Source organism: Helianthus annuus, chromosome 17 (assembly GCF_002127325.2).
Source record: "Helianthus annuus cultivar XRQ/B chromosome 17, HanXRQr2.0-SUNRISE, whole genome shotgun sequence".
NCBI classification, from domain to species: Eukaryota; Viridiplantae; Streptophyta; class Magnoliopsida; order Asterales; family Asteraceae; genus Helianthus; species Helianthus annuus.
The window spans coordinates 110,707,530-110,722,363 of record NC_035449.2 but is presented as its reverse complement, the minus strand read 5'-3'; the positions used below and the strand labels follow the sequence as shown (position 1 = coordinate 110,722,363).

At 36.5% G+C, this 14,834-nt stretch overlaps 1 protein-coding gene across 1 annotated transcript; it reads right to left on the bottom strand.

The window, feature by feature from the left end:
• Positions 1-272: 272 nt before the first annotated feature.
• LOC110920883 (acetylserotonin O-methyltransferase) lies at positions 273-4,154 on the bottom strand. The gene is made up of 2 exons (XM_022165101.2): positions 3,359-4,154; positions 273-751 (listed from the first exon to the last, which is right to left on the bottom strand). Exons 1-2 carry the CDS (start codon positions 4,124-4,126, stop codon positions 458-460), a joined length of 1,062 nt encoding a protein of 353 aa, XP_022020793.1. The 5' UTR covers positions 4,127-4,154; the 3' UTR covers positions 273-457.
• Positions 4,155-14,834: the final 10,680 nt, after the last annotated feature.

Here is a 14,834-nt window from a genome sequence, read left to right as displayed (position 1 = left end):
TAATAAATAGTTAGGATTATGGTTAAAATAGAGACTGGAGTGTTGATTTTTTTCAAAATAGAGACTGGACCTGTGAGCGGGTGTTAACCTCAGTGACTAAAACTGTACTTTACTCTTTAAATTATATACCAATTGTTCCTACAATTAATGTGTTTTCAACTGTGTAGCATGGTTTAAAGGTTGGAGCACTTCACGTTTTGTTTGGTTTTTTCTTATGTTATAGATGGCGATCGTTTTATTCGCTTCTTGTTATGTGATTCTCTTCCAAGGAATAAGTAGTTAAGAAAGATTTATACCACCTCACATATAATACATGAATAAGTCTTATTGTTAAAGAAGACACTATTTCACACATACACGTAACAAACAAACATCTATTTCAAGCACACAATACTTTAAGGATACTCCTTTAAATCTCTCACCACAAGTAGAATGAATAAACGACAAGATTCAAGTTTCATGGATAAACTTCAATAACAGACTGATAGGCTCGGATGCGTTTTGTAGTGTAACGAGAAAACCCAGCTTCATGAAACACATAAGACCATTCTTTTAAAGTGCGTTCTTTCCCTTTAGGTGTATGAGCCATCATAACCATGTCCATCATCAATGCTACATCTTTAAATTGGTGATCTTCTTGTACTACAACCGCCTCTACGATAATCACCTTCCCTGTGTCATGAGGAATAGCCTCTCGACATTTTCTTAGTATGTGAATGCATTCTTCGTCTCCCCAATCATGAAGTACTTTCTATAATATACAAATAATATGTTTTGAAAGAATGACAAAACATACATGGCAATCATACTACACATTCTATATAGTAAATAATCTAATAATACAATATACAAATAACATGTTTCAAAAGTATGACAAAACATACATGGCAAATTGGCAATCATACTACATATTCTATATAGTAAATAATTTAATAAAGTTAAGTTGGTCGTTTGGCGTATTTGAAGGTTAGAAGATATTCTTTCTTATACAATAATAAATGTTGTATAGACATGTAGAATCAAAGGAGGTCCATAACTTTTATTTGAATAGATTGATCAATATAAATGAGTAAGGGAAGCCAACCGAAATGACAACCTGAATTCGTTGATAAATATATGAAATTACATTATAAGAAAGAAAAATATGAAATGAAAAGTATTATATTCTTTCATGTACAGTAATAAATGTTGTGTAATAATAAATGTTGTATAGACCTATGGAGTCAGAGGAGATCCATAACTTTTATTACACCATGAGGTATGGTTTGGATAGTCCTCAAATAGATTATCCGCCATGTAGGCGTCACATCACCACGGGAGGAGGATCATTCCCTTAGGGACTACCCAAGGGAGGGGAGGACTACCCACTTTAATAAAAAAATCAATATAATATTCAAAGGGGAGAGAGACATTAATGAAGGGGGCCCACAATTTTCAAAGTTTTTGGTCCGTCTCCAACGTCTAGAAGAGGACGGAGGTGCCGTGACGTGCCCCAGGGGGCGCTGTGGGACGACCCACGACGAGGGCGACGGGCTGGCGACGTATCCCATACCTGGTGGTCTTAGAAGAGATTGATCTTGATATAAATGAGTAGGGGAAGCCATTCGAAATGACAACCTTATTAATGTGTAAGGTCTAAATTTGGTGATTGATAAGTATCAGTCACACATAGGTTTAGTGACATCAGTAAAGGGAAGATTTTAAATTAAGGGGGTGTTTGGCAACATTTGAATGGTTAAGTGCTGAACCAGTAAGAAGTAAGAGGTCTGAATCATTAAGTGTTGAATAAGTAAAAGGTCTAAACCATTAAGAGCTTGTATAATGCTTAACCGTTCGGAGGCAAATGTTTGACCAATTCAGATTAGAGGTCTTAACCATTTAGACTATTTATAATGCTTAACCATTTAGAGGCAAATGTCTGAATCATTCAGACATCTGCTCGTGAAACAAACAGTCTAAATCATTAAGTGTTGAACCAGTAAGTGGTCTAAACCATTAAGAGCCTCATTAAGAGGTAAACAAACAGCCCCTAAGTTATGTGAGTAACGCATAACAACGAGCAAAGTGAAGGTTTGTGCATGATTTAGAACAAAGTGGAGGTTAATTTGCACATATGAGAAGCCATACACAAAGTTTATACCAAGACACGAGAAGTCACACGCAAGGTTCGAGATACTAGCGTGAAGTTCATTGCCGATGGTCAGAACAAGTTGAGCATACATGGTCGGCTCTTATGGTGTGCGGGGAGGACTTCCGCACAAGGCCCGTGATTTCGAGGGGCACGAGATTTAAAAAATTCGATATATATATATGTTATTTTAAAAAAAAAATTGTAAACACATACAAATCCAATATAGAGGCCTATTATCAAATTCCTTTTTATGTTTTATAATTTATCCAAGTTAACATTAGGTTTAATGGGCCCAACCCGATACTAATATGGTTTTAAAAACAGTTAACTTCCATTTTGCTCCCTGATTTTTCTAACTTATCTTTGCTCCCCGCCTCTAATTCCATCTAAAAAATCCATTAATTAGAAGGGTATTTTGGTAATTTTATAGATAAAAGCAAGGGCATGTAAGTCTTTTCACCTAAGTAAACCTATAAACTTGTATATTTATATGTATATAAGTAATTCTTTTCTGATCCCCCATCTTTTCAACCACTCTTTCTACCGGCCACCACCATCCATCACCTGCAACTACCACCTGTCGACCATGACTACTGCGACTTTTAACTAAACGTTTTAATTGAGTTAGAGCTAGGGAGTAAACTACCGAAATACCCCTACTTTAATTGAACGTTTTAACTGAGTTAGAGCCAGGGAGCAAACTGGCGACAAACTCGAAAGATCAGTGAGAAAAATAACTATTTTTAATCTATTGGAGCAAAACCGTTAAAATGACCAAACCACGAGGAGCAAAACGAAAGTTGACTCTTTTAAAAAATTAAAAAAAAAAAACAATTTTCGTTAAAGCATATGGGCACATTTTTCGAGCTCGAACAGGGTACGTGAATTCTCAGAGATGCCACTGTGAGCATATTTGTACTATTATATTTTTTAGGATATTATGTAACTTTTTTTAAATTAATATAAGTTTGTGTTTTATTTTATAAATCTCAACTATATAAAAAAAATATAAAAAACCAACATGGACCACCAACGCTGCCTGGCCACGCCACTTCCACACCTCACTTTTTTTGGGTGGTCTGGTGAAACCCACAATCACCACGTGTTGAAAAATGTCCCCAACCCAAGCCCCCCACACCCCATAGTCTAATAATAATTTTATCCTATTAGTATGAAAATTCGAATATTGCTAAATAAGGAAAAATCCAAAAGACTGAAAAGACTAACCATGAGATAGACAGCATCGGCCTTAGGAACATGATCAAACATATCGCCTCCAACGTGTTCAACCCCCATACATGCAGGGGCCACCGACACTACATGTGGAAGATCGAAATTAATCCCATTAATCCATGGACAAGCCGCCACAATCAACCGTAGAGCAGTGCCATCACCACCACCAACATCCACCACTGTCCTCAACTGCCTAAACACTTCTGGGCAACCCTCGATAACTGCGCCCACCGCGAGCCGAGCATCGCATGCCATTGCATCGTCTATGAGTTTGCTATGGCCCGGATTTGCGGCCGCGAATCCCCACACATCATCGCCATGTGTCGCACCAAACGCGGAGCCCTCTTTGCCCAAAACCCTAGCACTTAGCTTGTGCCAAGGAGCCAGCATGACTGGGCTGCTTTCTAAAAGCACAAAATCGGCCATGCTGAGCTTGCCATGTGTCGTTAGGAGTTGAGACAAAGGCGTGTGAGCGTATCCGAAACACGTTTCAGATACTGCTACTTCTTGGAATATCTTGTATTGGACCAAGAACCTCATGATCCGATGCAACATGGGCATTGGACACCCAATCTTCGACGCTAGCTCAGCCAGCGTGATTGGGGTGTCATGGTTTTCGAGGATATCGGGGATCCCGAGTTCAATGGCACACTTGACGACAGCCATGGGAGTAAAGCCAAAAACAAATTTCCATATTTCTTGTTGAGCTGATGCTTCTTCTTCTTTGGAAATGATATTCTCAACTTTAATTTCAGTATCCATTTTGTGTTCAGATTGAATGCGAGAGTATACTATAATTAAGATTCCTTTAAATAGAAAAACCTTCACATGGTGGTGTTTATTAAATGGTGCAAGTTGTTGCATGGTATGGTTTTTAATTATTTATTATTTTCATTAGTTAATATATATATTAACATATGTTCATATATCAGCAGTCTTATTAGCCAACTCAATTAGAATAAAGGGTATGGGGCCGGCTTAGCCCCGGCGCCGGTCCCTCACACCGCCCCCTCAGGCTCAGCTAGTCCCAATCGTCTCCCGCTCGACGTTCACGATGGGCCTCTCTCCTCTCTCCTCACACACACAGCCAGGGGCGGTTCTTAGTAGGCATATGGCAGGGCCACGACCCGGGCAAGTTTTTCGGCCGTATTGCTAATTTTCCGCATTTCGATCGAAATTTTTTATATATACTATGTTTGGCCCGGGCTTGCCCAAGCTTTTTTTAGTGCCCGTGTCTTTCGGTCCTGGCACGTTCAACGGGCAAGATCCGCCACTGTACACAGCTATATATATATATATATATATATATAGGGTAATGCTAGACAAAAAACCCTAAAATTCTTAGAAAACTCTGGAAACCCAAATCTCCCCCCATTTTTACCCAACCTCCCGACATTTTTTTTTTTTGAAAAAAATTACACATGTAATATACATGTTTTAGAGTGTTTTGGGCCAAAAAAAACAAAAAAGCGCCGAAGGGATTTTTTTAAAAAAAATAAACAAAATTCAGTGCCTAACATGTGTTAGACAAAAATGCTGAAAGTTGCTGAATTTTTTTTTTTTAAATTATCCCTTCGGCGCTTTTTTGATTTTTTTGGCCCAAAACTCTTAAAAACATGTATATTACATGTGTTATTTTTTTCAAAAAAAAAAATGTCGGGAGGTTGGGTTTTCTAGGTTTTTTATATAGATAGGGTTTTCTATCTAGCCCTACCCTATATATATATATATATATATATATATATATATATATATATATATATATATATATATATATATAGGGAGGGGCTCATGCGAGAACCACCCTTATTGTGAGAACCTTGAGAACCAATGTGAACACAACCTAAAATAGCTAAAAAAAACCTAAAAAAAAGAACCCCCCTCCCCAACCCCCCCCCCCCCCCAAAGCTAAAATGCTAAAAACTAAACCCCCAAAAAACCTAAAAAAATCAAAAAAACATCTAAAATTTTTTTTTTTTAATATTTTTTATGCTCAAATCGCTACTTTTAGTGGCCAAAAAAAAAATAGCGATTTTTATATAAAAAATATTAAAAAAAAAAATTTGTGTGATTTTTAGCTATTTTTAGGCATTTTTGGTATGTTTACATTTGTTCTCGCGGTTCTCACAATAAGAGGTGGTTCTCGCATGATCTTCTCCCTATATATATATTTAAAAAGAAAAATACTGTTAAAAACAGTATTAATGAGGAATATGATATTCCTCAAGATCTTGATTTATTAAATAAATGGACTATACCTCATATCAATCCAAAAGTCATATACCAAATTGGAAGTTTTGATAGCTTCCTAAAAACAAAACAAGTTGTTAAGACAACTGAAGAATCTGTTTCAATTAGTAATGAAGAAATGATAATAAAACTATTAAATCTTTCCGATCTTGTCAGATATAAACAAGATTATAATTTTATTCATATAGGATTAGTTCAGGTGGCTTTTAAACCTTTAACTCTACAAGGATTACCAGAAAGTTTTATAGCAGTTTTACGAGATGCTCGTAATTTAAATTGGAAACAATCTCTAATGGGAATTATAGAAACTAGTCTAGCACATGGTCCGGTATATTTTGATGTATACCCAGACCTACACCTATTTTCTGTAGGATCGTTCGTTGACCTGTTTGAGTTGTTCAGAGAAGTTCGTATCCGAATTAAGAGGCGGAAACTAATAATTCGGTGCTATTCAAGCTGTATTCACTTTAATCCTGCTGTTTTATTGATATTGAACACTATTACACGATCTGACAGCACTTCGGCAGAGTACCGGAACAATACACCATCAACTATGTGTTATGGATCGCCCCTAGGACCTATATATAGACTTTCTGGTCCGCTCATACGTACATGTACGTATGAGCGGTCCAACAACATGACAGAAAAGCGGTCCAAACAACGACCAAATAAGCGATCCAGCCTATCGTTGACCTGTTTGAGTTGTTCAGAGAAGTTCGTATCCGAATTAAGAGGCGGAAACTAATAATTCGGTGCTATTCAAGCTGTATTCACTTTAATCCTGCTGTTTTATTGATATTGAACACTATTACACGATCTGACAGCACTTCGGCAGAGTACCGGAACAATACACCATCAACTATGTGTTATGGATCGCCCCTAGGACCTATATATAGACTTTCTGGTCCGCTCATACGTACATGTACGTATGAGCGGTCCAACAACATGACAGAAAAGCGGTCCAAACAACGACCAAATAAGCGATCCAGCCTATCATGACACATAAGCGGTCCTAGAACATGTACATATAAGCGATCCCTATACAATCTCCTGTTTCTAGGTATCCGTGCCATTTCTAATATGTTCAATCTTCAAGACTCGATGTAAGACGTAGTCAGCAGACGTAGGTGCACTAACAGACTCCCCCTCGGATGTTGACGGAGTCTTCATAGAGTCTTCGCACATGTTAGTCTACAGTCTTCATCAGTCGACAAACTGCCTCTGAAATATCTGTCGTTTCAAGAATCCTCGTTCTCTATCTTCATCATCATCAAACTCTTCTTTCTTGAATGTTGATTCGGTGTCTTCAGACTCCCCCTCTTACACAGCTGGGATTGTAGTCTGGAATTCAAACTTTCACTGGTTCTAAGATTGTTAACAGGCTCCCATCAGGTTCAAGATCGATACCTGGCTCCATTTACTCTCAGGATCAATATCTGGCTCAAGACCTGCACAATCTCTACCTAACCATAAGTTTCTACAAAGATTAAAACTTTTCAACAATTTAGAAACTATGTTGAACCAAAACAGTAATGATTTTGCATTCAAGAATTTATTACTGGTTCTTATCAAAAACAACTTTACCATCTACACAAACATTCCCCAAACCAGTTCTTCAAGTTAAGCATTTTGAATTTCGAAAATCAGCATCTTAACACCAGTTGTCGAAAATCTTTTTGAATTTTCAAAATTTATGCTAAAACACACCAAAAATCTTTTTGAATTTTCTGAATGAAAATAAATGCAGAAATGAAATATTTAATGAAATATTTACAAACAATATTTTTGTGAGTTTGTGCAAAAGGATCATATCAGTTATGAAACATATCACAAACACCGTTAAGCTTAATTACATTTTAAGTTCTAAACAATTTACCTAGATTGTCAGTATGTTTGTCCACTTAAATTTTCACACAAATTTCAACTGATTCGAGATACGATATTAATGTTTTAGAGACTTAAACTTAATTGTGTATCACTCCACTTGAATATACTCCCGTATCCAGATCCCAAATATTCAGTCTTACAGGTGAATATACCACAGATGATATCTGTAAAGGGGTAAATGCGAAACCGTGAGAGCTCAGGTCAGAACTTCCGTTCAGCAGAGAGATGGCGGCTCGACTTTTGGTGGGTCCCCTTTAGAGGATCTTTTGTTACAACAGCAAAGATTACCAATTTTGTTGTTTAATCAGTTTGCTGAGGGCAGCGCTTATGTTTCAAAGCTTTTTGCAGAAAGTATTATTCGGGGACTAGGTTAGTATTTCCATACAGCAGAAGTCCCGGAATAATACCCCAGATATCACTGAGCATAAAGACCTAGTATCTCAGAATACGGGACCTTTCAAACAAGATTTCGGGGGTTACCCATATATTCAAGAATAGTTACCCACGAATTAAGTAAGTTTGATTTAGGTTTATATCTCGTTTCAATATACTAAATGTGCGAAAATCTACTGACACATCCACAGTAAGATTGTTTATCACATTTTGACTTTACAATTCTTTAGCGTGCTGTGATAGTTCACTGATGTACTATCATTTCCTCTTTTATGCAACAAATACTCATTTTTCAATTTTATCATGTTTTTGGCTTTTTCAAATTTTCTGATGTTTTTGGATTTTCTTAAAATTCTTACTCCCCCTAAAATTCAAATACATCTAAAGAAAATTGAAAACAAACTGTAAAGAACATGACAACTAATATCGAAACACTTCAATTCTCCATCCGTTTGACTTAAACAATCAGAACTCCCCTCACACCAAACTATTTTCCCATAATGATTTCAAAACACTTAAGTTTGTTTTAATCAGAATGGTTTTTCCGGAAAATAAGTTTAGTTGTTTTTACCTTTTGTAAAATGGGGCAAAATCATCACATTGTTTACCAATTTCATGAATGATAATTAAATCAAGTTCAAATTAATGACCTTGATTTAACCACTTGTACGATCAACTAGTTCTTATTCTGAACCCATTACAACAACCACAAACATACAATCACTTGTAAGTTTAGCAATTAAGTTTTCAAACCTGTCTTTCAACCAATTACCATCTGTTGGTTGAATTTTCAAGGTGCCGATTCCTACTCCTCGCTTACAAACCTGGGAGTTCCGGCAAGTCCTGCAACTTCTCAAACATATTTAGAAAGATGCCGATTCATGATCCACAATACCATCTTGGGATCTCCGGCAAGTCAGATTTTCATTCTTGAAAAAATATATCCACCCAAGCCTGACCTTCCTTGGGTGTAACCTCATCGTTCTCCTCGTTCCTTTCAACCGACTTGTAAACCCATCCTTTGGACGCATAAAAATCTTTAATGCTCTGGGCCTTACCACTGACCATTTTTCCAAAGATGCGTTTTACATTTCCGTTAAAAGTTTTTTCAACATCAATTTTCTTCTTGTCAGAATAAAACTGATTTGAAATTTCAACTTTTCCGATTTTAGATTTGTAATTTTTAGCATTCAGTGGCGGAAAATTCACATCGTCCACTTTCGGAACTTTCTTTACAATCTCTTTCTCAACATGTGGCTCCTCTGATTTTATGGAATCAGAATCATTACCAGACTTTTTACCTGAACCTTTTACAACCCATTTCTGATTTGTAGCATTTTCTATTCTTTTGGAAGCACTCTTTGAAGATTCTCCTTTTTCATAAGTCGAATTCTCAAAGCCTGTGAACTTCCGGGTTGACAGTTCAGTCTTTTCAACAACTTTTTCTTTCAATTTTCTTGAGACTTCTTGTTTTGGTCGAAATGTCTTTGGACAATCTTTCGCAACATGACCCACAGCTTTACACTGAAAACAAGATCTCTTTTCAACCTTCTTCGGGTCTTCCTTCTTCTTCATGTCCTCTTGCTTCTTAGCAAGGAATTCTTGATTTGTCTGATTTCTGAATGATTTTTCTTTTTCAACTTCTGTTGTTTTTCCTGCAACAAACATTGTTTTTGGTTTATAAACTTTTTCATTTTTATAGTTTTTCTGTGGAACAAAACCAAGACCTTTCTTTTTGTAATTACGATTATGGTTTGGTTTCTTTTGGAAACTATAACCACAATTGTAACCCATTTTCTTGTTGATTCTTTGTTGATCTCTTGAAGTGTATTGTTTAGGTTTTCCATTAAGATTAAAATCTTTTATTTCAGAAATATTAATTTCTGTTATTTTGAAAACCTTTTGAATCATTTCAAGTCTGACACTTCTTATTGGAAAACTTTCATCTGAATATAATTTGTCAGAACCTTTCAAAGTATATGCCACTTTGACTGATTCATCATTCAAATTAGATTTCGAAAGTAAAAACTCTTTATCATAAACCCGTTTGTCCTTTTTATTTGTCGGCTTTGACGTATTTGACCCAGACTTTGACTCGGGTTTGGACTCCGGATTTGACTCCTCACTGTCATCTTTATCTAACACCTGATTAACCACACTTTTTATCAACTTTGACTCATGATCAGTGTCTGATGACGTATATGTGACATCAATACTTTCTGGTAAGTTATCCGACGACCCAGACTCCCATTTCAAATTGATCGCTTTATTGACTCTTTCTGAATTTGGATTTCGAGGTGAATATCCATTTTTGACCGGGGGCGGACATCTATTGTAGGATACACTCGGTTTCTTACCAGAAGCTTTCAACTTTTCTTCATCATTTGTCATAGATTTTTCTTCTTCAAATATCTTCACTTCTTCAAACGTCTTCAAATCTTTCACCACTGGATAAATCCTGTCAACAACAAAAGTAGAACATGAGTAACTGTCTAATAATTTCTTAACTTTCTCAGTTTCTATCTTTTGTGTTGCCAACTCAAGCTCGAGATCTGCACATTTCTTAATGTTATAGTTCGCCGTATCAAGCTGTCTCAGATAAGCTATCTTCAAAGTATTCATAGCTTCAGCTTGTTCACCATCAGAATCTGTATATTTGTTAATTTCTCTATTCATTGTATCATACGATTCCTTCAACTTGTGAATATTGTGCAACAGCTCATTGTTCTGCTTAATCAGCGAATCACAGTTCATGCATTTTTCTTGGACCACAACCGGTTTAGCATCCACTTTAATCTCAAATTCAGAAACTTCTTTCACTGTCCTGCTTGAATTTAAAAATTAAGCTCTTCTCAATTTCTCAGCTTTTGCTTCTTCTTTCAATCTCTCTTCCTCTTCTGCCTCCTCTCTGTTCTTTCTTTGTCTCTCTTCAGCAGCTTCCATGACTTTTCTGCATCTTTCTGCACATTTCAAATCATAAGCATTAGCATAGAAAGCATGAGAAGTATTTTTGGCTATAAAGTCTTGATCTGGACAAAAATCATCCCAAGTAAATCCTTCAGCCATCTTCTCGTCATTTTGTTCAGCTAAACATACTTTGCTTTCTTTCGGAAGATACTTTTCCCAGGTAAAATTATCATATTTTCCCTGACCAACAACACATGCCTTTTTATCTACCACATCTCTCCCATGAGCTGTTTGCGCCTGATGCTGTTGTGCTGGTTGAGTGATTTAATGATAGATGGCCTTCTTGTGATAATCATTGTTTCCGAAAGGATTCTGGGCACCGGTAGCTTCACGGTGTTTGCATTCCCTCTTGAAATGCCCCTTCTCCCTGCAACGAAAACACGTAACTTTAGATTTATCAAAACCTAAAGCTGAAACATTCGCATCTCGAAAATCATCACGGCCGGTAATTTGTTTAAACTTTTCAGCACGTCTCATCACACTCGCCATACACCATTTTATATCCATTAATTCCATTTCCTCAGCATCAATTTGATCGTAATCCTCTTTTGTGAGCATTGGATTTCCGATCTTTCCTGCAACAAAACAACTATAAGACTCTAAAATCATCCCTAACAAAGACATTTGATTTTTAGCAATCTCTTCAGTGTAGTCTTGATCATTTTCAAGGCTTAACACAATGTTACACTGAAGTTTTCTACCATTCTTTGTTACAGAGATGTTAGGATCAAAAGATGAAAATCTTGTGCTGTTGCTTGATCCTAGAGATGCCGTCTTCTCAGCAGAATCTTTAACACTGTAAGCAGTTTCGATCTTAGGAGAAAACTTTGTTGAATCAGTAGCACCATGCTTGTAGTACAGACTGATATCCTGTTCTCCATCGTAGTTCTTCATCCTAGCGATCTTTTTCTACTCCATCTCTTGGGCTTCTAAATGCTTTATGAAGTCTCCGAGTTTCATCTTTTTATATTCCACTTTGTTGGACTTCAGCATCATCAAAAATGTTCCCCAGATTTCATATGGAAGCGCATCTGCAAGTTTTTCAATTAATTCATCAGTATCTTTCTTAATACCTAACTTTGTCATATTTCTCACCAAGTTACAATATCTATCAATAATTTGTTTGGTGGTTTCATTTTTCAATCCTCGAAACAAATCAAATTCCTTTTTCATGAGAGACATTTTGTTCTTTAACATATCGTCACTTCCCGTAAACTTTGCTTCCAATTCCGTCCAAATAGAATATGCAGTTCCGTCATGTTGAAGCAGTATCAAGATATCTTCCTTTATAGCTTGCTGAAGCAGACTCACCATCAATTTCTCATCTCTATAATACTTTTTATCTGCAGTACTCATTTCTCTAAGTGTTAGCGGAGTACCATTCACAACATCGTCCTTTGTGGGTTTAACATATGGTTCCTCGGTGTGTTCCCACGCATCAAGATGATAGGCTTCTACCCAATTTCCGAATTGTTCCGACCACACGTTGTAATCATCAATATCCATGAGTTTCGATGGTTTCTGAGACGTTCTGGTTTCATTTTCAATCAAAGCACTTTGAGTAATTGAGGCCGGGGTAGCAAAGGCGTTATAAAATTCAGTATCCATTGTTCAAATTGTTCACAAATTCACAACACTTCCAAATCTTATACAACTGACCAAAAGAGCGAACTGAGTGGATCTGATAAGCGGACCAAACAGCTACTCCCTTTGAGCGAACCGAACAAGTTACCAAATAAGAGGTCCAATAAGATTGTCGAATAAGCGGATCCAACAGTGTCCGACCGAGCGATCCAGAGATTGTCAAAAGAGCGGTCCGGACAATGTCAATTCGAGCGGTTCAGACAGTGTTCGTTCGAGCGGTTCAAACCGATTGTATCAATGAGCGGTCCACAAGCTGTTCGTTCGAGCGGTCCACAAGTTATTTCGAGCGGTCCAGACAGTAATTTGGAGCGGTCCAGATGCTGATGTCACGTTTTGCGCGAATCCAAATCAGCGAACCACCTAAAATCTTAGTTTCTACGTCGATTTTAGATCTGAAAACTTCAAGGATTTGTTAATTCATGATTCCGAGTGCACAGTGTGATTTTGAGCCGTTTTTACCGTGAAAAATTTTGAAAAAGTGAAGAAAGTGTAGAAAATCAGAAGAATTGCAGCTAAAATGGCAAGAACTCCTCCTCCTGAGCTCTGATACCACTTGTAGGATCGTTCGTTGACCTGTTTGAGTTGTTCAGAGAAGTTCGTATCCGAATTAAGAGGCGGAAACTAATAATTCGGTGCTATTCAAGCTGTATTCACTTTAATCATGCTGTTTTATTGATATTGAACACTATTACACGATCTGACAGCACTTCGGCAGAGTACCGGAACAATACACCATCAACTATGTGTTATGGATCGCCCCTAGGACCTATATATAGACTTTCTGGTCCGCTCATACGTACATGTACGTATGAGCGGTCCAACAACATGACAGAAAAGCGGTCCAAACAACGACCAAATAAGCGATCCAGCCTATCATGACACATAAGCGGTCCTAGAACATGTACATATAAGCGATCCCTATACAATCTCCTGTTTCTAGGTATCCGTGCCATTTCCAATCTGTTCAATCTTCAAGACTCGGTGTAAGACGTAGTCAGCAGACGTAGGTGCACTAACATTTTCCATGTCTCAAAAGAACTTGTTATACAAAGTTCTGGAACAAGATGATTCAAACAAAGGAATCCACCAAGCTTATAGAAGCTCAAGAAACTGTAAATTTGATTAATACCAAGATCGAACAATATAAGCTGCAGATCGCAAAGAAGCAACAAAGGCAGCTTCCTAGTCCATGGGAGCAAATTTCTAGAAGGCTCATCACTGAAAAGCAGGATGTTTCAAAAGATGAAATTATAAAGTCTTATATGGAAGAGATGAAAAGGGAAATTAAAAAACATTTCTCAACAGAAAATTCGTCTAAAGCCATGTCCATATCATCAAACAGTCAAGAAGATTATAATCAATTCTCATGTCTAGCATATAACTAGTCTTGGAACACCTCTTTCTTGTTCCGAATGTTTGTTTACATAAAAAGCAGTACATGACCAAGGTGACTTTGAAGGATTTATTAATCCTTTTTGTTGAAGAGAGGCTATTTCCTTCTTGCATAATTCTAAATATTCAGAATTCATTTGACAAGGTCTTGCCTTAGTTGGAACATTACTCTCTTGAAAATCCTTTTCATAAGGAAGAGAGACTATATGTTGCTTTCTATTCCAAAAAGCATTTGGATGATCATTACATATTTCATTATTAAATTGGTTCTTTATCAATTCAATTTTTTATATGAGTTTTGGATTTTTTAAATTATCTTCTACTGTATGAATACTGATTTCTTCTTTAAGAAAATTTATTTGATTTATCTTTGCCTGTATTAAGATTTCATTTATCATTTTTTCAATAGGTTGAGTTATAAACTCAAAATGAAGGTTTTTCCCCTTATAAGTTGCTGAAAACCCTTTGTGGTCAACTTCTTTTAAAGGAAATATCTTGTTTAAAAAAGGGGTTCCTAAAATAGCTTCATTTGAAATGTTTTTAACAAGAAGAAATGAAGTGGGCACACATTCTCCGTTATTACAAATTTTTACATTGGGAAGTTTATACTTTACTCCCATATCCTTTTTATTGGCTGCCTTTAAGACTTGAGTAGTTTTTTTAAAATATTTTGTAGGGATAAGTCCCTCTCTTAAGCAATTTAAATCTGCTCCTGAGTCTATGAGAGCAATAAAATCCTTTTGGAAACTGTTTTCGATTAGCAATGTCATGGAATAAAAGGGGGGAGACGTGTTATTAGTGTCATGGTTCAATACTTGCATCATCATGATGATAAACTTATTTAAAAAGAAAAATACTGTTAAAAACAGTATTAATGAGGAATATGATATTCCTCAAGATCTTGATTTATTAAATAAATGGACTATACCTCATATCA

Bases quoted from the DNA above. Each gene is read 5' to 3' on its own strand.
- LOC110920883 (XM_022165101.2), bottom strand. From the start codon at position 4,126: ATGGATACTGAAATTAAAGTTGAGAATATCATTTCCAAAGAAGAAGAA. The intron at 752-3,358 runs GTTAGTCTTTTC...TGTATATTATAG, and splicing joins CCGATGCTGTCTATCTCATG to AAAGTACTTCATGATTGGGG.